We start from the raw sequence: 21,801 nt of genomic DNA, 5'->3' as shown, positions 1-21,801 counted from the left end.
TTGATCTTGAGGCTAAAAAACAAATTAACAGCTCTACCCACCCTACTAAATATTCATGAGAATAAATATGTGACTCTTAATTATATCTTAAAGGAGGATTAGTTAAATCTTGCAGCAGTTTGGAATTACATAAAACTTGAAACCTATTTAGGTCTGAACACTTAGGTTAGAAAGTTGAATACTAGAAGCAATATGCACATGCCATAGAGCATGCTCTTGCTTGGAAGAGAAACTCTCAAGGTTCAATTATATATTCTAAACATTCCATGCCAAAAGGGAAAGGTGCGAAACCCTAATAATCATCCAATTATTAACAACTTTTCAATATGGACAAAACTTTACAAATCCTATATATGGACAAAATTGAAAATATTCTTTATAAACAAGAAAAAAATTAGTAGTTGACTTTTGCTTTTTATTTGATTATATCGAATTTCTTACACATTTTTTTTTCAATTATTAAATTATAGTAGCTTCATACCTCAAATTCCAATTATTGAAGAAAATACGAGTGTGACATGATATATATTACATAAAGATATTATTTTTGGTGTCCATTTTTTTTCCACTTTCATCCTTCAAATTTCTGTTTTATTAAATTTAACTGATTTTTTAAATTTAACTATTTTTCTAAATTAAATAAATAACGTATCTACAAAATAAATAAAAACTATCAATAATTAAACTGTAAAAATTATTTATATTTATTTTTATAATTATAATTTCATTAGGTTTTGTTATCCAAAAAAGTGAATGTATAAAGGAGATTTTACGTCTATTTACATTTATTTTTCGTGTTCATATTTATTTTTCAATTTTATTTTTAAATTTTTTTAAAATTAAAATAATTATTTTATTATTTTTGTATAAATGAGTTCATATTTATTTTTCAATTTTACTTTTGAATTTCTTTTTAAATTAAAATAATATTTTTATCATTTTATGTATTTTTTCTTTAAATTTAACTAATTTTTTAAATTTGACGGATTTTTAAATTTAACTAGTTTTTTAATTATAAAGTACCTACAAAATAAATAAAACCTATTTATAATAAAGTTATAATTTGTGTTTACTTTTATAATTATAACAATATAGAATAATAATAATTTTGTTACTTTTATTAACACCTCACTAATATAATGATAAAATAAAGAAATTATCAGTTAGTTTTTGTTTTTCTTTTCTTGGATTTTCGTTCTTCCTAGTTGGTTTTTTCATATATCTATTGCACATGTATATAAATAAAAGGTGCTAAGCCATGGTCATGTGGTTAAAGAAACTGCCTTTCCATTTTACCACTGCAGTTTAATAAAACTACAATGTTAGATAGTGTGTGTGTGTATTACAATATTTGTTTTTGTTAATTATACTTATTTTTTTAATGTATAAATTTAGATTAAAAAGAGTTGAAAATATTAAAATTCATTAATACTTTATCATTCAATGACCAGCGTAAACTGAGTTTAAATAGATTACAAACATCTATATATTTTCACAAATAATTAGCAAATAATTATTGGGTACCAAAATATGATTTGACTGTTATATAAAATGGTTTGCTGTAACACGTAAATTATTAAACTAATTTGTTTTGTTAAAATAAAATAAAGAAAAAAAGTTAGATAAAAAAGATGCATAAATATTCCATGGGGCAATTGATAAATCACCATCATGTCATGGCATTGGCATCTCCATTAATATTGGCCCATGCGGATGTCACCATCTAGCATGCTACCCATTCTGAATCCAACGGCCACAATCGCATCCGCACCACGTGAACCATTCTCCTTTACCTTCATGCCCTTGTCTTCATTATGTAACCGTTCTGCTTTCGCTGTCACAACCACCTTCCACTCAAGCCAAAACCAAACTATTACTAACTATTCCTTCATCTCGAGTGATAAAATTGTGTTCAATTTTTTTAACGAAAATTTTAATTTTTCAGAGTCATTAGTTTATAAAACGCAAGCAAACTGAACTTTTATGAAAATGATTAATCAAGTTTTTTTTACTAAAAGCTTAATTATGGAGAAATTAAACTACAGAGCATGTGGCTTTGTGTGAAGGTAATGCAAACCCTGCATGAGCACTGAAAACCAAACATGGATAGAAAAATTGGCCATTTTTGCTCTATTTTTGTTAATTAGAAGTTGAGACATATGCCTGATTGAATCCAACTTTTGCCTAACTTTTTCTTATATTCTCATATATATATATATATAAGTATTGAAGTGTTTCATTAGTTTCTGTCCATTACAATACATAAGTATAGATGACCTTGTTTTGCAAGTTCTTGGTATCTCATTGGAATTGCTCCTTTTATATAAGTTTACTTTGAAACCCCAATTTAAATATGTAAAAATATTTTTTAATTTGTATTTAAAATATAAATTAAAATTTTAACTATTCACTTGTTCATTTTTAAATTCACTATCTTTCTCAAATCATATTTTCTAAATTCTTTTGAGATTTTCTTTAGTATTTTTAAAGTTATTTAAATATATCTTATCAATACATTTGAGACATTTTGAGCCGATTATAATTTGATTTGGAATACATTTTTTCCTTTATTTTAAATATTTTTTATCTTTTCTCCTTTGGTTTAATAGGCTGAGAAAGTTGGCATATCACTTTATACAATTTTTGTTTAGTATTTTGGGTTTATTAGACGGAGTTTTCTTAGGTTTGTGAAGATTTTATGCAATCTCACTTTTGTTCTTCTATATTTGAGTTCCTATTGCTTAGTAAAGAACCAAGTAATAGGTAAGGAAAGTTGAACCTGGATACTATAATTGTTTTAAATCAATCCTTGTGATTAATAATTTGTTGATGGCACTTGAATGATTGAATTTTGAGATTGGATTGAATTCACCCACATCATAGTCTCAAAAGTTATACTTTAGCATGCAAGGATTTATCAGCCACACAATATCCACATATCACATCCATTATCACCCAAATCTCCCTGACCAGTGAAGCAGTTCAAAGCACATTGTTCTCAAGCATTCTTTAGACCAGACTATACAACCAATAACACCTCATTATCCTGTCCATTATAATTCTTCTACAGTACTGATATAATCAGACACACATGGCACCAAATAAGACTTACCGGGACAATAGTTAACCAGAATAAAGTGAAATAGCGAGACGATAGAATCATTAAACTTCATTAAAACAATTATAAGCAACTTATCATTCATTCGTTCACCTTGACAACATACAAAATTTTCAACTATGATATTCATCGAAGGTTTAGCAATTCATACACCCATTTAACCAAACAATTTAAATTCAAACATAGTTAGCTTTCCATACCTATTTCGTCCTCTCCCTTACTGCAAATTCCCGCTTCGACCTTCACGTTTTCTGCCCTCCAACTCTTGCGTTCACTCTCGGACCTGTTATTGTAAACTAAAACTATTCTAACTGTATTTAACAGTTAGTTCGAGTACTGATACACTATTACATATACCTTGTATTCTTGTTAATAAAAATCATCTTTCTCTGCAACTATTCATTACTCCCTGTATTAACATTCCTTTTCCTGCATAACTCCCATATATTGTTGTACCTTTGTTTACACGCTTCGCTACAACAGTGGTATCAGGAGCAAGGTTCCGAAATCTGGTGGTTAAGCTCAAGACGATCAAGAAGAGATGGTTGGTGTGATTCATAGATGACTGGTGTGATTCATAGCAATCTATCTGTGTTTGACGGCAAGGGGTTTGATGATTGGTGCGTAAAGATGGACGCGATTCTTGGCTTCCAAGAAGTGGACGAGATAGTCAAGAAAGGCTTTAAAGAACCATTGAAGGGAGATTCAGAAGAAGCAAAGAGACAACACAAGGAGAATAAAAGGTTGGACTGCAAGGCTCGAATGTTGTTGCACCAGTGTGTGTCGGCTGCTAACTTCCAGAAAGTCTCGAAAGCTGTTACGGCGAAGGAGGTTTGGGATATCCTGCAAGAAGGCTATGGCAATTTTGGAAAAGTCAAGAAGATCAAATTGCAATCTCTTCAGAGACAGTATGAACTCCTAGGCGTGGGAGAGCAAGAATCAGTCATTGAGTACATCGGAAGGATCCAAGTAGTGGTGAACGCCATGAGAGCGTGTGACAAGGTCATGAAAGATAAGAAAATTGTGGAGAAAATACTCAGAACGTTAACCCCACAATATGACCATATAGTCGTGGCCATAGAAGAATGTAAAGATCTTGAGAATATGAGAGTCGAAGAACTGCAGAACTCTCTGGAAGCACATGAACAAAGACTAATTGAAAGAAGAAATGCTAAAAAAGAGGTTAGTCAGAGTTCGAATCAAGCCCTACATACCAGAAGTAATTACAAACCCAGAGGACAAGGAGCTGGAAGAGGTAGAGGCCGATCACGGGGAGGTCAAACCGGAGGCAAAAATGCAAATGTCTATGATCAAAGTGTTGAAGAAGATGGTAGCGAGCATAGAGATGGAAACAAGGAAGGTGGAAGACAGTCAAGAGTCAGAGGCAGAAAGAGTTTTAACAAGAAAAACGTTAAGTGTTACACATGCAACAAGTTTGGACATTACTCTGCGGAGTGTTGGCACAACGAAGTGGCAAAGAAAAACAAGAATGATGAGGCAGCAAATCTTGCTCAAGACTCATGTGATTAAGAGTCCGATCATGTATTGTTGATGAACATTACCGAGCGGGTGTTATCTACAAATGCAACAGATGATGAGACAAAACAGGTGTTGTTTTCAAGTGCAACAGATGAAGAAACCAAACGGTTGTTGAACCGAACGGATGTGGATGAAGAAACCGGACGGTTGTTGAACCGAATGGAAGTTGATGAAGAAAATGGACGGTTGTTGAACCGAACGAATGTTGATGAAGAAACCGGACAGTTGTTGAACTGAACGGGTGTTGATGAAGAAACCGAACGATTGTTGAATCAAACTGGTGTTAATAAAGAAATTGGACGAGCGTTGCACAGGTGTCAAGAAGTGGACCACGTGTTGATGTCTGTTGATGCGAGCCATGGAGAAGACGATAATTGCTGGTATTTAGATACAGGATGCTCTAACCATATGATAGGCAAGAGGGAATGGCTGATAGACTTGGATACAAGCGTCAGAAGCAGCGTGAGATTTGCCGACAATAGTGTGATCATGGCTGAAGGGGTTGGAAAAATCCTGATCACACTCAAGGATGGCTGATCTGCTTACATGAACAACGTGTTGTATGTTCCAAATATGAAGAGCAATTTACTGAGTCTGGGACAACTTCTAGAGAAAGGATACACGATGACTATGCATCACAAGCATATAGAGGTGTTTGATGGAAGAAAATGACTCGTGCTCAAAGCACCGCTGGCCAGTAACAGAACTTTCAAGGTGAACCTCAACGCCACAGTTGTTCAGTGTCTATCTACTGTTAATACCGAGGGAGAAGTATGGTTATGGCACTAATGGGCATTTAAACTTTAGAAGCTTGAGTCAATTGAAAGATAAAGAGTTGGTGAAAGGTGTTCCTGAGATTCTTCCACCGAAGAAGGACTGTGAAGGTTGTGTCGTTGGAAAGTAGACCAGGAAAGAATTCAAGAAGACCGCATACAAGAGGGCGGAGCAATCCCTTGAACTGATTTATTTTGATGTGTGCGGACCCTTCGAACAAGAATCACTCGGAGGTAACAAATACTTTCTTATCTTTGTGGATGAATGGACCAGAAGGATCTAGATTTATTTGATTAAGGAAAAGAAGGATGTCTACTCATGTTTTGTTAAATTTTGTGTCATGGTGGAGAGACAATTTGGGCTGCATGTCAAGATACTCAAAACTAACGGTGGAGGAGAGTTCAACTCTCACGAAATGAATAGGTTCTGCAGTGATAATGGTATAGTGCGAGAGGTAGTAGCCCCACATACTCCCCAACACAATGGACTGGCTGAAAGGAGGAATAGGATGTTGCTTGACATGACTAGATGCATGATAAAAGGCAAGAAGTTGCCACTACCTATGGGGGGAAGTTGTTTCCACAGCAGCGTATCTACTGAATAGAAGTCCAACAAGAGCCCTAGAGAACTGCACACCAAAAGAGGCATGGTCAGGTATTAAACCATCTGTAAATCATCTCAGAATCTTTGGCTCCGTGTGTTACAGGAACATTCTAAACGCAAGAAGGAAGAAATTGGATGATAAAAGCGAAACTTTTATCTTCATCTATTATCACCCCACAGGCGCTTATAGGCTGTACAACCCTGAGAAGAAACAAGTTGTGATCAGTAGAGATGTGATTGAGGACGAAGGAGCCACGTTCGAATGGAGAAAGGCTGAGACAAATAAGAAACTTGAAACTGAGACGAGTAAGAAATCTGCAATAGCTCCTAGCTAGCTGGACGATAGCATTCCTGGTGTTGAACAAACTAAGATACGTGATGAGGTCAATAGCAGAAGATCACAGAGGATGAGATTTCCTTCCTCAAGGTTAGCTGATTATGAAGTATTTGCTGACAGTGACGTTGCAGATTTTGGTGAACAAGCACACCTCACTTTCCTAGCCGATGTAGAATCTATTACCTGGAAACAAGCGCTTGATGTAAAGGAGTGGAGAGAAGCTATGATTGAAGAGCTAAAGGCTATTGAAAAGAACATAACTTGGGAAATGGTAGAGCTACCTCAGCACAAACAGGCAATTGAGGTAAAGTGGGTTTTCAAGACCAAGTATAAGCCAAATGGTGAAATAGCAAATTTCAAAGCGAGACTCGTAGCGAAGGGATTTTTGCAGAAACCAGGAGTGGATTTCACAGACGTTTTTGCACCAATCTCAAGGCTTGAGACTGTGAGGTTGGTGGTAGTAGTAGCTTGTCTTAAGAACTGGGAAATCTGTCAACTGGATGTAAAATCAGCTTTCTTAAACGGTCCACTAAAGGATGAGGTTTATGTAAGACAACCACCTGGATTTGAGAAGAGAGGTGAAGAACATAAGGTCTATAGGCTGAACAAAGCCTTGTATGGACTGAGGCATGCACCACAAGCCTGGAATAATCATATCAACACATTGCTTCTGAAACTGGGTTTCTTGAAATGTTCTATGGAGTCCGGAGTTTATGTAAAATCTGCAGCACAGCAGAATACTTTGTTGGTCTGCTTATATGTTGATGATCTCCTTGTAACTGGAGACTCTGAAGTAGTAATCGGAGAATTTAAGCAGAGAATGAGAGAAGAGTATGATATGACCGACTTAAGGAGGCTGAATTACTTTTTCGGATTGGAGTTTGTTGAAACAACAAGTGGAGTTTTCTTGCATCAAAAGAGGTATATCAGTGAAGTGTTGAAACGTTTTAATATGGCATATTGCAATAGTACAATAGTCCCTGTCATTGCTAATCTGAAGTTGACAGAGCAACTAGATGAAAAAGGTGTGGATGCTTCATTGTATAAATAAATTATAGGATTCTTGAGATACATCTGCAACAGCAGACCAGACATAAGCTACGGAGTTGGATTGTTGAGCAGGTTTATGAACGAACCTAGACAGTCTCACATGTTAGCTGCTAAACATGTGTTAAGATACTTAAAGGGAACAACTCATTATGGTCTTTTGTTTCCAAAAGAGTCAAGCAGTATGGGAAGCACTTTGGAGGTTTGTAGTGACTCTGACTGGAGTGGAGATAAAGTTGATAGAAGAAGTACTTTCGGATATTTCATCAAGTATGCTGGAGCACCTATTTCCTGGTGTTCTAAGAAGCAAAGTGTGGTAGCACTCTCATCCTGTGAAGCAGAACACATAGCTTCTGCAGAAACGGCATGTCAGTGCATTTGGCTAGAAGCACTTCTTGGAGATTTAAAGCTTGAATGTAGAAGATCCATACAACTGTGGTAGATAACAAGTCTGCCATAAGCTTGTCGAAGAACCTGGTTTTTCAAGGAAGAAGCAAACACATTGAGATTAAGTTTCATTTCTTGAGGGATTTAGTTAATCAAGGTAGGATTGAGTTACTGCATTGTTCAACTGAAGTGCAGGTTGCTGACATTTCCACAAAGGCTCTTAGACAAAGTAGATTTGAGAAATTAAGAGAATTGTTGAATGTAAAATCCTACAGTAGTTTAGTTTAAGGGGGGTGTTGTTGTAAACTAAAGCTACTCTAATTGTCTTTAATACACTATTACATATACCTTGTATTCATTCATTCATTGCTAACGAGAATCATCTTTCTCTGCTGCTATTCATTACTCCCTGTATTAAGATTCCTTTCACTGCATAACTCCCATATATTGTTGTACCTCTGTTTACACGCTTCGCTACAACAGGCCCCATAGAACTCATTATCGCGATGCCTTCCACTCACCCTTCCCATCCTCTGAATAATCACTCACCAAATCATGAAATCAAACCCTAAAATCCCAAAAAGTTTGCTTGGTAGCTCTCCTTGATTTCTCTCTCTCGCCCTCGCAACGTGGTATATGTTCAGCGCCTCCTTTTCCGTTCTCTACCCTCACTCCCACACAGTTACACTCGAGCATTGCATGCCCTTCCTTTAACGCTGTAGCTCTCTCTCCCTGTCTCCAATCTAGGTTTCAAAAAAGGTAAATAAAAAAAATGATTGAAAAGAGGAACGAAGTGAGATAGAAGCCTAGGGTTTCTCGGTCAGACGGGCAAAAAGAAATAAAATCCCATTTTGGTCTCTCCCGGGTTCAAACCAGTGCCTTATACGTATCACTACACATAACAATAGCCACACTTATAACATAAACGACATTGCTTGCACCACTTAGGATTTTGCAAGCGTGACCTTTAATCCATTACAACGAACTCTTGCCAAAATAACCATATAATATTAGTAAAAGTAAACCTTATTTCATTATCCAAGATATACTAATAACATGTTTATACATAAAAAAAATTATATTAATTTTCTCTGGTCACTGTCTATCTCTTATGATTGGTGTGTTTGTGAAATAATTGATTGGATGCGATTTGTCAGGGAGATTGATTGTCACAAAACAGAAGATGAAGTTGTGTGTGCTGGATCTTGAGGTCTTGAAGAAGGTAGATGATCCATTGTAATTCGCATGTGGTTGATGCAAGGGCTCTGTATTCTTCTTTAGAAGAGCTACGAGACACAATGCTTTACTTTTTTTTATTTCCAACTGATAGGTGAATGCCTGAGGTAGAAGATGTAACTAGTGATAGATTTCCTCGTATCAGAACACCCAACCGAATAAAAATCATCGAAGCTAGTGACTTTGATATCATTGTTAAGCAAGCAAAACACAAACGATGGTGAGCTTTGCCACAGTAGAGAAGGTATCAAGAAATTCCAACCCATTTTTCTGTGTATACCCCTTAGCACGAGACGCGCCCTATATCTATCAATAGATCCATCAAATTTATACTTTATCTTATAAATCCATTTACACCCTATAACTTTCCAAGTATGATTTCTATTTAGAGTAGAGATTCCATCATTCATAGCAGCACGCCAATCGTTATTCTTGATAGCTTCTTCGAAAGTGTTAGGTTCTTTATTACCATCGATAGAGCAAATGAAATGTTTAAAACCAGAAGCAAATCTATCGTAGGTGTTAGTATTTTAAGGTTGTGAAAGGAGTAGTTGATGGGATAGAGAAAATGTAGAGATAGTTGAATGTAGAAGTAGTAGTTGGAAGAAGTGTTGTAGTTGTCTTTAGTTGTAGTAGATGTTGGTTCATACAAATGATAGATGTTGGCTCCATACATCAAATGGTAGAGTTCATGGGTATTTATAGACCCATAGATTATTCTAGAACATACTAGCCACAACTTATGTGGAATGTTCTAGATTTTTACCTATGTAGAATATTCTTGATTTTTCTTCCTATCTTAGGTTTTTCTAGAATATTCTAGAACTTGTATTACATTTCAATTCTTCTATCTAAGGAGCTTCTATATTCTTCTAGAATTTGCATTACACTTTAATACTCCTCCTTAATGCAAATTCGGTAACTCCAAGCATTGTGCGTAGTAGTTCAAATCTTGGTCTTGGTAATGCCTTCGTAAATATATCTGCAATTTGGTCTTCTGTTGGACAGTACTCGAGTCGAATTTGTTTAGTTGTCTCTTCATCTCGAATGAAGTGATATTTAATGGCTATATGTTTTGTTCTTTGATGATGGACTGGATTTTTTGCTATTGCTATTGCCGATTTGTTATCGCAATAGATAATAGTCGGTCCATCTTGTGGTTCACCCATTTCTTCAAGTATTCTTCTTAGCCATATTGCTTGACTTGTGGTTTCAGCAGCTGCTACATACTCTGCTTCTGCTGTTGATTGTGCCACAGTTGCTTGTTTCTTTGATGCCCAAGATAAAATACCCGATCCTAGTGAGAAAGCATATCCTGACGTACTCTTCATGTCGTCCACTGATCCTGCCCAATCACTATCTGTGTAGCCAATCATCCTTGATGAATTTCATACCTTTCTTTGTCTCCACCATGACAGTTCCTTTGCCTCGAGACTCCACTGTGGTGCCATTTCCTAGCCGAACTTTGACATTGACAGATTTATCAATGTCTTTGAAGATGCTTTGATCTTTCGCCATGTGATTGCTGCATCCACTATCCAAGTACCAACTTCCTTCTCTACCAGAAGATTCTTGATTGGCGTAGAATAAGAGTTTCTCTTGATTATCTTCTTCCGCAAAGTTTGCTTGATGCTTATTTTTATTACGACAATACTTTTCTATGTGACCAAATTTCTTGCAATAGTGGCATTGAGGTTTTCCATGATGCCAACAATCTTTTTCCAAGTGACTTGTCTTTTCACATATGCCACATGGAGGATATTTTTCTTGACGAGTCTTCGAGAAGCTTCTAGGATTTTCTTTATTTCTAGAAATTTCTTCTCTACTTTTATTTCCTTCATATTCTTTATTCTGAGACCGTAATTTTAGTTTTGATTGAAAGGCATTTTCAACCGAGTCTTCTTCATGCCTTTTCAATCTTTGTTCATAAGCTTCAAGAGAGCCCATTAGTTGTGTGACTGACAATGTAGCCAAATCTTTTGTTTGTTCAATCGCGGTTGCGATTGCATCATACTTTTAGGGAATAGAAATTAAAATTTTCTCAACGATCTTTTTGTCAAGAATATTTTCCCCATAGGCTCTCATCTGACTAACTATTTCTTTTATTCTAGAATAGTAGTCTTTAATGGTCTCAGATTCTTTCATTCTTAATAATTCAAACTCTCGTCTTAGAGAATGAAGTTTAATATTGCGTACCTCGTCACTTCCTTGAAACTCCTCTTGTATTGTATTCCAAGCTTGTTTTGCACTTGTGGCACCAATTATCCTTGGAAAAATTGTCTCATCAACTGCTTGTTGAAGAACAAATAAAGCCCTTGAATCCTTCTGCTTGTTTTCTTTCAACTCCTTCTTTTGAGCTGCAGTAAGAGTAGAGGTGTCTTTTGGAATAGTGAATCCCTCTTCTATGATATCCCATAAATCTTGAGAGCGGAAGAATGTCTTCATTTTGACACTCCAAAAATCATAATTTTCTCCTTTGAAAATAGGTACTGGAATTGATGATGTTTGATTAGTAGTAGCCATGTGTTGAGAATATATTTGGAAGTAGTAGAATGAGTTATAGTTTTGTTTGAGGTAGTTGAAAAATTTTATCTACGCCCAATAGATGACCGAACGTAGCTCTGGTACCACTGTTAGTATTTTGAAGGTTGTGAAAGGAGTAGTTGATGGGATAGAGAAAATGTAGAGATAGTTGAATGTAGAAGTAGTAGTTGGAAGAAGTGTTGTAGTTGTCTTTAGTTGTAGTAGATGTTGGTTCATACAAATGATAGATGTTGGCTCCATACATCAAATGGTAGAGTTCATGGGTATTTATAGACCCATAGATTATTCTAGAACATACTAGCCACAACTTATGTGGAATGTTCTAGATTTTTACCTATGTAGAATATTCTTGATTTTTCTTCCTATCTTAGGTTTTTCTAGAATATTCTAGAACTTGTATTACATTTCAATTCTTCTATCTAAGGAGCTTCTATATTCTTCTAGAATTTGCATTACACTTTAATAGTAGGAAACAAAATTTTCAATAGGATACCTGATATTCTTAGAAGTAGAGAATATGTGGTAATCTGTTAAATATGAAGGATGATTTCTTCTTCTGATACTACGATAATTTCTATCACTAACTTGAATATGTTCATGTTCAAAATTATTACCAGTAGAACCTATGTTACTGGAGATATCATCTTTATCATGAGAGTCAGCATCGTCCACATTATTATCATTAGGGTTATAATAATTTAATTCATCTTGATAAATTTGAGAAATAGTATAGGAGTTTTGAATTTGACTACTAGTTTTATCATGTTTCTTGGGAGTAAGGAAAATCATCTTCATTAAACATAATGTTTGTAGAAACAGTTATGGCATGAGTTTTAAGATTATAAATAACATATCCTCTCACAATGGGTTTAAAACCAAGGAACACGACAATTTCAGCACGAGGTTAAGCTTATTTCTATTGCAGTCAAAGTCTTATTATAATAAAGGAATCCAAAAATTCTGATATGACTCAAATCACATTTCTTGTTATACAACGGGAGAAGAGTTTTTTCATAAAAGGTGTAGGAGTGTGGTAAATCAAGTATGTGGCATGCAGCAAAGGACCAAAACTGAGGAGGGATACTTGACCTAAAGAGCAGGATGCGAGTGACATTCATAAGGCATGATGCTCTCGTTCCACCACTCCATTTTGCTTGGGTGTATCTACGCAACTTGTTTGATGTATGATTCCCTCAGCATTATAAAAGATTTTTATATTAAACTATGGACCATTATCACTTCTTCTGATTTTAATGGTTTTATAAACTGATTTTTAACAAAAGCAATGAAATGAAGAAGATGGTTTCGAGTTTCATATTTATCAGTCATGAGGTAAACCCAAGTAAAACGTGTGTATCATCAACAATCGTGAGATAGTATCTATGATAATGCATGGACGGAATGGAAAAATGGTCCCTAAATTTTAGTGTGCACAATATCAAAAGGATGATTAAAATGTTTATGGTTGTTAGAGCAATTTTTTTGCTTAGCAAAATGACAAGCCATATGTCAGTCCTATTGTTAGATTGAGGAAGAAGATGGATATTTGAAGTCTTATTGAAGATAATTGTTTCGGTTGCGAGGTCGAGTCACTATAAAAAACCTTCACAATTTGTCCTAGACCTTCCGGTTCCGCTCCCTGATCTTCGACAGTTTGCAATCACTGTTCGGTGACACTCAAGAATGTCTCTCCTCCAAGCCGAGCGGGTGAGGACTTGTCAAAGGTGCTTCGACGCTCAAGTAAGAATACGGTCTGTACGGTGAATTCAGAGCAGTAATAAATGCATAGTAAATATGAACCACCTACCTCATACCTTTGACCTGTATTTATAGTTTTTGTCATGGGTCTGGGATTAGCAAAATCTTAATCACGGCCTAATCTCGGCCCAATGGCTCTAATCGCATCTTACCTTAATCCCGTCATAAATTGCAGATTTGACTGGTCGTCTGTCATAAGTCGTCCAGTTCGTCCGGTTAAATCTTTTCAAGACAATTCTTCAACCGTCTGGTCCATCGACTGGGGATGATGGAGATGAACCATAGGTGGTGATTCCGCATCATGATGGTCCGATGGCCGCCTGGCCCATCCAGTACACAAGCCCTCCAAGCCCTAAGCAACGTAGTTGATGTAGGGTTTAAATGTAGCCAACGTCCGCCTATAGAGAAATGGAGTTTGGGCGGGAAAGGACACGTGTCGCTCATTCGCTTATCCTCGGCATCGGGCACTTGAAGCGTTTTGAAATCTGGACTGTCAATCGTGGTAATCTTTAACGGTGGTGATGTGTTTACGGTTTTCAAAAAAAAATTCTATGAATAGGGTGGGGACGCTGTCATTTTCACGTCTTCTCGTTTCTTTTCCTTCAAGTCTTCGAATTTCTTTTCCCCCAAGTAATAAATGGCCATTGTTGACGTTGAGTCTTCGTTGGAGTCGTCGGACAGAGGCGACAGTGATGGCGCGACGGGTGGTGGTGACGCTCAACCTTCCTCTCCGAGCTCAGTGTCGTCGTCATATGTCGAGAGGTTCGACCCAGATGCAAATTTCTAGCTTGTGTCTTCTGTAAATAGTAGTGGAGAGGGTTCGGGACGGTAATCCCCCGAATTTGAAGGTAACATGTGTCTTTTCGGCATTCCTATTCACTTGATAAAGGTGGGCATTCCTGTTGATATTGTCCCTCTGGTGTCGGTCGCTAGATTGTCAATCATACGGGGGTATGACTGGGTGCCCCACGACGTGAGTCTTCACGTGTCTGATTATTACATGCAAAAAAAGGTGGATGACAGACCAGTCATACATCGTCCAGGATATGGAGGACGCCCGACTGATAAGGGCGGGCGTGAGCCGTGAGAACGAGCGAGTGTTTCATCGAAAGGAGTCGAGCCCCGACGACTTTTTCTTCATGTACGCCAACTTCTTTAATCAGCTCTATGTCTGGGTACCTTTCACATCCTTCCAATTGGCCCTCTTTCGTGAGCTTAATTGTCGCCCCCGCGCAGCTTCACCCAAATGCTTGGGCTTCGATCCAGGCGTTCGGGGTGATGTGTTCTGCTGTGGGAGTGACCCCTTCTATCCCCGTCATTTTACACTACTTTGACGTTCGTCCCCTTCCTAAGGGCAATTAGGTTTCTTTGACGTCCGTCAAGGATAGGTGCCTTTTTATGCCGTTTTGTGAGTCACAAGAATTTAAAGGACCAATATTTCAAGGTCATTATCAATGAACCAGGTCGTGGTGAGTTTCACGGTGAGGTCGGGCTCCCTCTGTTCCCCTTTAAATGGACGAGGGATCTGAACAAAATAAAGGCTTATCCGGTTGGTGTTTTGGACCCGGAGGAATTAGAAGCTGTTAGAACCATCAACGCCCTCCCCCGTCGCCTCTCTGCCCGCGGCCTTGTCGATTGCCTTCGTCATGAGGATTGTGACCAAATGGCGTTCGGTATGGTATTTTTTATTCGGTTTATCTTTTAGTAAGTTGATGTTAACTTAGCTAAATTTTTGCTTCTTTACTAGATATCATGTCTGCTCCACCTCCTCGCCAATCCAACTTCATGTCTTTAAGGAGGGAGACCGGAGGCGGCGCTTCCGTTAGCCGCGAGCAAGTTCCGCCACCCCGTAGCCATCCGGCGTCAATCAACCGTCCTCCCTCAGCCAACCGTCCTCCTCCCATCATGCCAGTTGGAGTGAATGTTGCCATTCTTGTCCCGAGGGCTGCTCCTGGCGACGCTGTCCCGGCCCCTCAGAATCCTCCCATTATTCATCTGGAGCCATCCTTAGAGGCGGCCGTCACTTTTGCTCAACCTCTTCAGAGAAAGAGGAAGGCTCACAAGGAGGGTGACAAGTCCGCCTCCAAGAAGAATCGGAGGGAAAGGAGCGTTCCTCAGCCCCTTCCCCACGGGGTTTTTATCCCGGAGTTCAGCATTAGTCACAAGACCAATTTCCATATGAGCTCTACGCACCGGTCGTTGATCAAGCCCCTTTCTGAATCTGAGCTAACAAACACCATGTTAGAAATGTCAACTCGGGCGGCTTTGTTGGCTTGGTATCTTAGGGAGTTTGCTGACCACAGAGGGATTGAGCACATCCAAGCCGAGATGGCTGCAGAAAAGAAAGTTTCTGCTAACCTTCTAGCAGAGGTGAAAGCGCTGCGACAGTCGGCCGATACAGGAGAACAACTGAGGAATGCCCGGCCCGCTAGCGATTGCCTGGTCGAGGAGTGTGGGCAGTTGAGGTTAACGGCTAACCAACAAAAGGAGGTTGAGAAGGGGCTTCGCGAGAAAAATCAAATGTTAACGGAGGAATTGTCGCAGGCAAAGGAAAAAATTGTCGAGCTGAATGTAAGCGTCATATTTGAACACGAAGAAGGTTTCTATAAGGCCCTGCGACAAGTGTCCGTTTTGGTGGGTGTCCGTGATCTGTATGTCGTCGGCTTTGATATTGAAAAAGATGTGTTTTATGGGGTTTTGGTTCATCTAAACGATTTGGCCGCAAGGGGAAACCCTTCTAGCCCGGAAGAGCCCCCTGCTGTGGAGGAGTCCAAGGGTGCCGAAATTGTCGTTGAGGCTGTGGCCGACAAAGAGGATGAGGATGAGTATTAGAATGAGTTGATATTTTGTTAATATTTTTAAAGGCATTTTACGATGTGTGGACGGTTGGTAAACATTCGCTGTGTAATGTTTACCTTACCGGTCGGCCATCATACTTTTGTATACCCCACATTTCGCAAGTAATATGACTTTTTCCTTTTCCGCATTCAACTTTATTCATTTTTATTTTTGCGTTAACAAACTCGGGCTTTCCACGTCGTCGTTCGTTCTTAGCGTTTGTTTGTGTCGCTCGGTTAAGCGGAATCATTTTAAACTTCTAATTTAGTCGGCAAGGATGAAAAAATTCGCCTTTCGACGCCCAGCTGAGTTGACAGGGTGTGCGTTCATCAACTTGGACTAAGGCGCTCCGAGCGGTAGGGGTTCACTGAAGGAACTCATCGTTCACCACCCGGCCAAGTTGATAGGGTACTCCGTTCATCAACTTGGACTTTGGGACGGTTCGAGCGGTAGGGGTTCGCTGAAGGAACTCGCCGTTCACCAACCGACCAAGTTGACAGGGTACTCCGTTCATCAACTTGAACTTTGGGACGGCCCAAGCGGTAGGGGTTGATAACAGTTGAAAAACTGTTATTTTCATGATTAAAATTGACACTAAAAGCAACCTTTACACTTAGAAACTAGCTTGAAATCATGCTTTTCTTTATATTTTTGGAAATAAGAGAGCTGGACAAGTTTATGCTTGATTTCAGTGTTTTTGTGCAGGTTTTAAGGTGAATTTGGTGAAAGAAGTGAAGAAGGAGAGAGATGAAATCAGAAAAGACAATAAAAAGTGCAAAAGGAGAAGCCGAAGTCACCGCTCAGCGGTAGTTTACCGCTGAGCGGCACTCAGGAGTTTGCGGGAGGTCCGCTGAGGGGCAAAATGGCCGCTGAGGGGAGAAAACAAGTCACGCAATCACCGCTGAGCGGTAGTTTACCGCTGAGCGGCACTTTAATGGGCTTGGACTTGACTTTTTGTAATTTACGAGTGATACATAATCTTTAGGGTTTCCTAGGGTTAGGTATCTCTGGCTGGAACGAGGCAAACACTCTCTCTACCACCCCTTTGAAGGAGGATCTTGGATGCTGAGGCTTCCGCTTCGCCTTTTTAGGGTTTATTCTTTCATTCTTTCATTGTAATTCATCTAGGTTCACCATGAATATGGTGAACTAACCTCTTTATGTTTGTTGGGGAATCAATGTAGTCTTGTGAAACTCTCATATATGGAATCTGTTTTTACATCTTTTAATTAAGACTTATGCTTTCTTTCATCATTAGTTAGGGTTTTTCCTCTTTGTTTAATGCTTGCATGGTTTAACTCATTCGATGCATGATTATTGGTTTTGTCGATACGGGAACGTACGGGGAAGTCTAGATCCGGGGAATTTCTCCCAATTTTATATTGGTTGTCGTTAAGCTCCTGTAGTTATGAACTGATCATTAGGAATACTAGGAATTGTATGAACTCGTGATTAGGGAGAAGCCTTCTGGAAAGGTACATTAGAGAGTGGCATTAACAATGGTGATTTGATCGTTGAATTCCTAAAATATATGAGAGTGGATAAGATGAAATTGAACCCCAACAACATATCCATACATAAATTTCATTGAAAGTGTTTATCTTTTGCTTTTTGCCATTGATCACAATTCATGCATACATGTTTATTTTCTGTCTTGCATTTTAAACCCCAATTAATTCGTTTGTAAGTCTTAGTTAATTAAGAAATCACATAACTAAACTAGGCCGTGAGTCCTTTGGGAAGAACGATACTTGGTCTTACCAAGTTTTATTACTTGAACGATTCGGTCATACTTGCCGATTGAAAACAAGTTTGTGACATCATAATTTGGTGTTCATAAATTTGTCCATCAGGGGTTTGCTGAAGGAACTCGTCATTCACCACCCGGCCAAATTGACAGGATATTCCTCTATGGGGCAATCCGTTCATCAACTTGGATTTTGAGACTATCCGGGCGGCACGGGTTCGCTGAAGGAACTCGCCATTTGCCATCCGGCCAAGTTGACAGGGTGTCCCATGGACTAATTCATTCCTCAACTTGGGCTAACGCTAACTGGATTCGCGTTATGAAAGTCTAAGAAGTGTATGGAATCCCCTGTTATTGCATTAATTTTGGCAAAATGAGACGTACAATAAAAGTGACTTAACTAAAGTAAAATTTTAGGTGTGAGGCGTTCCATGTGTTGGGAATCAGGCATCCGTCCAAGTTGGTAAGGCGGTAGGCTCCGTTGCCGAGAGCTTCTGTCACTTTAAAGGGCCCTTCCCACTTGACCACCAACTTTCCGTGGGAGGCCGTGCGGCGTGCTTCACTAGTTTTCCTCCACACCAGGTCTCCTTCTTGAAAACTTCTAGGCTGGACCTTAGTGTTGTACCGTCTCTCCAGCATCCGTTTACACGTTTCCGCCCTTAGTGCCGCCCGGCCTCTCCGCTCCTCCAAGGTATCTAACTCCACCCTCAGATCAACATCGTTCAGATGAATATCTTCGATCTGCATCCGCAGGGAGGGTTCTCCTAGCTTGACCGGCAATATGGCGTCGGTCCCATACGTCAAGTTGAAAGTGGTCTCCCCGGTTGTTCCGTGTGGGGTGCATCTATAAGACCATAGGACCTCTGGGAGTTCATCTACCCATGCTCCTCTTTTGTCGCCAAATCGTTTCTTCAGTTCGGCTACTATTGTCTTGTTCATGGCCTCCACTTGGTCGTTCGTCTAAGGATGCTCCACAGAACTGGTCACGTGTTTGATCCCCAATCCCTTGTAGAACTCGCTCAGCTTCCTGTTAATGAGCTGTCGCCCATTGTCCGTGACCATCATCCGGGGGAGCCCGAATCGACATACTAACCTCAAACAAAATTTTTGTACTTACGCCGTCGTAATGGTTGTGAGGGCTTCGGCCTCAACCGACTTGGTGAAGTAGTCGACCGCCACGAGGAGGAACTTCTTCTGAGCCCTACCAAGGGGAAATGGGCCGACAATATCCATTCTCCATTGGGCAAATGGCCATGGGGACACGAGTGTGTGCAGGTCATGCGGCGGTTCGTGGGTGTCGTTGGCGTGGGCTTGGCAACTAACGCACTTCGTTGGTGTCGTTGGCGTATGCAGGTCAAACTCTTTGGTCAGGGTTGTGGCCTTGTGGAAGTACCGGAGGAGGTGGTCTTCCTTAACTTGGAATTCCCCGTTCATCTGCCCGACGACCAATTGGGAGTCTGTCCGACAAAGGACCCTCCGGGCTCTCATGTCCCGCCACTAGGGCTTCATACTTTGCTTGATTGTTGGACGTCCTAAATTTGAACACTAAAGAGTGTTCCAGTAGGAAGTCGTTCGGGCCTTCCAACATTATCCCTGCATTGCTCATTGATCATCCTGACGCTCCATCGACATATAAATTTCACTCATCGCTGGCCGCCATGGGTAGCTCTGCTGCGAAATCGGCTAAGTGTTGATCTTTTATCGACCCCCTAGGTTCGTATCGCAAACCGAACTCGGACAGCTCGATCGCCCAGCCCACATTTCTCCCTACCATGTCTGGCTTCCTCAAGATCTTGGAAATGGGGTGATCCGTTCAGACCACGACCTGGTGGCTTTGGAAATATGGTCGAAGTCTTCTAGATTCGTTGAGTAGAGCCAGAGCTACCTTCTCCACCTGTTGGTACCGTGTTTCAGTATCCTGAAGGGTTCGGTTTAAGAAGTACACCAGCTTTGGATCGGGTTTTTCTTGCAACAGAATAGTGCTAACAGCCATTTCTGAAACTCCCAAATAGACTTGTTGATCTTTCCCTGGTGTCAGTCGATTCATGACCAGTGGGTTCATGAGGATTGTTTTGACATCATGGAACGCCTTTTACTCCAAAAGTGCACTTAGCAGGATTCAACTTCATTTGGTACCGCCTGACCTGCTTGAAGACCTCCTCTAGGTCTTTCAGGTGTTGGAGTTCGTCAACCGACCAAAGCACCATGTCATCTACGTACACATCCATGCACCGACCGATTATATCTACGGAAATTCTGTCCATCAGGCGTTGATAGGTGGCTCCGGCATTCTTTAAACCGAAAGGCATGACTTCGTAGCAGAAGTTAGCCTTGTCGGTGATAAACGCGGTCTTCTCCCAGTCGGGTGCGTACATAGGAATCTGGTTGTACCCAAAGTACGCGTCTAAGAAACTCAACATCTTGTGGTCGGACGCCCCGTCGACGAGGGCGTCAATATTGGGCAAAGGGTAAGAGTCCTTGGGACAAGCTTTGTTTAAATTCGTGTAATCGGTGCACATACGCCATTTGTCGCTAGCTTTTTTGACCATGACCACATTGGCGAGCCAAGTGGTGTATGTCACCTCCTTGACGAATCTGGCTTCCTTCAATTTGCTCACCTCTTCCTCTACCGCTCTCCTCTTCTCCTCCCCCATTATCCTCTTGTTCTGGGCGGCCGGCTGTGTTTCCCCCAACGGCTCCAACCGGTCTTCGGTGTTTGTCCTTTGGTCGAGATCTACCATGGCCACTTTCGATCGATTGATTTTCCTCTTGTTTGTCTGAGGATACATTTTCAGGCCGGTTGCATAGAAATCCCTTGTTGTTCTTTGGTCAGCCCGAACTGTGCAAATTTTCCCATTACCGGACGGGTATTTCATGGTGAGGTGTGGGGTTGACACAATAGCCACGAAGGCGTTTAAGCACGGCCGCCCCAGGAGGGTGTTATATGAAGTGTTAGCCTCTACCAATAGGAAGCGCACCCGCTTCTCTTTGTCGTCCTGTCCAGCCCCCAAGCGAGTACGCAGGTCGACGTATCCCCTGGTGTCCACCCTTTCGCCTGCAAACCCCACTATCTGCTCATTATATGGCACGATCAAATCATCCAAAATTTCCATCTGTTGGAATGTCTTCCAGTAGAAGATATTTACTAAACTTCCCTGGTCGACGAGCACTTTGCTTATGTTGTAGTGGGCTATCTCCACGATGATGATCATACGGTCGTCCTGCTCGGGTTGGGAGCGTGAAAGTCCTCGTTTGTAAAGGTAATGAGCAGCATGGTCTTTCTGGGTTTGTCCACTATGTGGACGGAGCGCAACGCTCGGACGTGGCGTTTCTGGGCGGAGGAAGATGAGCCCCACCCGCAAAACCTCCCGAGATCGTGTTAATGTGCCCTCCTAACGGGCGGTCGTTACTTCTCTCGCGACTTCGGCTTCGCCGCCACTCAGATCGAGAACGGTCGTTTCGGCTATATCTTAGTCTTTCAAGTTCGTGCTCCCCTTCTGCCTTCTCCCCTACTCCGGATCCTTTGTCCTTGGCTAGCCGAGCCGAGCACTCCACTCGAACGGTCGCCATTTCCGCCTCGTGGCGCTGCTGCATCTCCTTCAACTTCTGTTGCAGCATCTTGATCATTTCGATTGGGTCTTCTACGCTCATGTTTCTTGTGGTCACCATTGGGAATCAAGTCACTCGACTTCGTAGTAGGCGCCAAAATGTTTCGGTTGCGAGGTCGAGTCACTATCAAACACCTTCACAATTTGTCCTTCACAATTTGTCCTAGACCGTTCGATTCCGCTCCCTGATCTTCGACACTTTGCAATCACCGTCCGGTCACACTCTAAAATGTCTCTCCTCTAAGTCGAGCGGGCGGGGACCTGT

General features: G+C 40.3%; 3 protein-coding genes across 3 annotated transcripts; 1 reads left to right on the top strand and 2 right to left on the bottom strand.

The window, feature by feature from the left end:
• Positions 1-3,679: 3,679 nt before the first annotated feature.
• LOC148203663 (uncharacterized) lies at positions 3,680-4,648 on the top strand. The gene has a single exon (XM_088107706.1). The coding sequence runs from the start codon at positions 3,680-3,682 to the stop codon at positions 4,646-4,648; it is 969 nt and encodes a 322-aa protein (XP_087963832.1).
• Positions 4,649-18,324: 13,676 nt separating this feature from the next.
• On the bottom strand, positions 18,325-18,867 carry LOC148203662 (uncharacterized). The gene has a single exon (XM_088107705.1). The coding sequence runs from the start codon at positions 18,865-18,867 to the stop codon at positions 18,325-18,327; it is 543 nt and encodes a 180-aa protein (XP_087963831.1).
• A 1,139-nt stretch (positions 18,868-20,006) lies between these two features.
• Positions 20,007-21,140, bottom strand: LOC148203661 (uncharacterized). Its single transcript, XM_088107704.1, has one exon. The coding sequence runs from the start codon at positions 21,138-21,140 to the stop codon at positions 20,007-20,009; it is 1,134 nt and encodes a 377-aa protein (XP_087963830.1).
• Positions 21,141-21,801: the final 661 nt, after the last annotated feature.

Source organism: Vigna umbellata, chromosome 2, assembly GCF_029865625.1.
Source record: "Vigna umbellata cultivar VRB3 chromosome 2, Vumbellata_1.0, whole genome shotgun sequence".
Classification (NCBI taxonomy): Eukaryota; Viridiplantae; Streptophyta; class Magnoliopsida; order Fabales; family Fabaceae; genus Vigna; species Vigna umbellata.
Note: the sequence above shows the minus strand (reverse complement) of the source record. Positions and strands in the feature narration are given on the sequence as shown.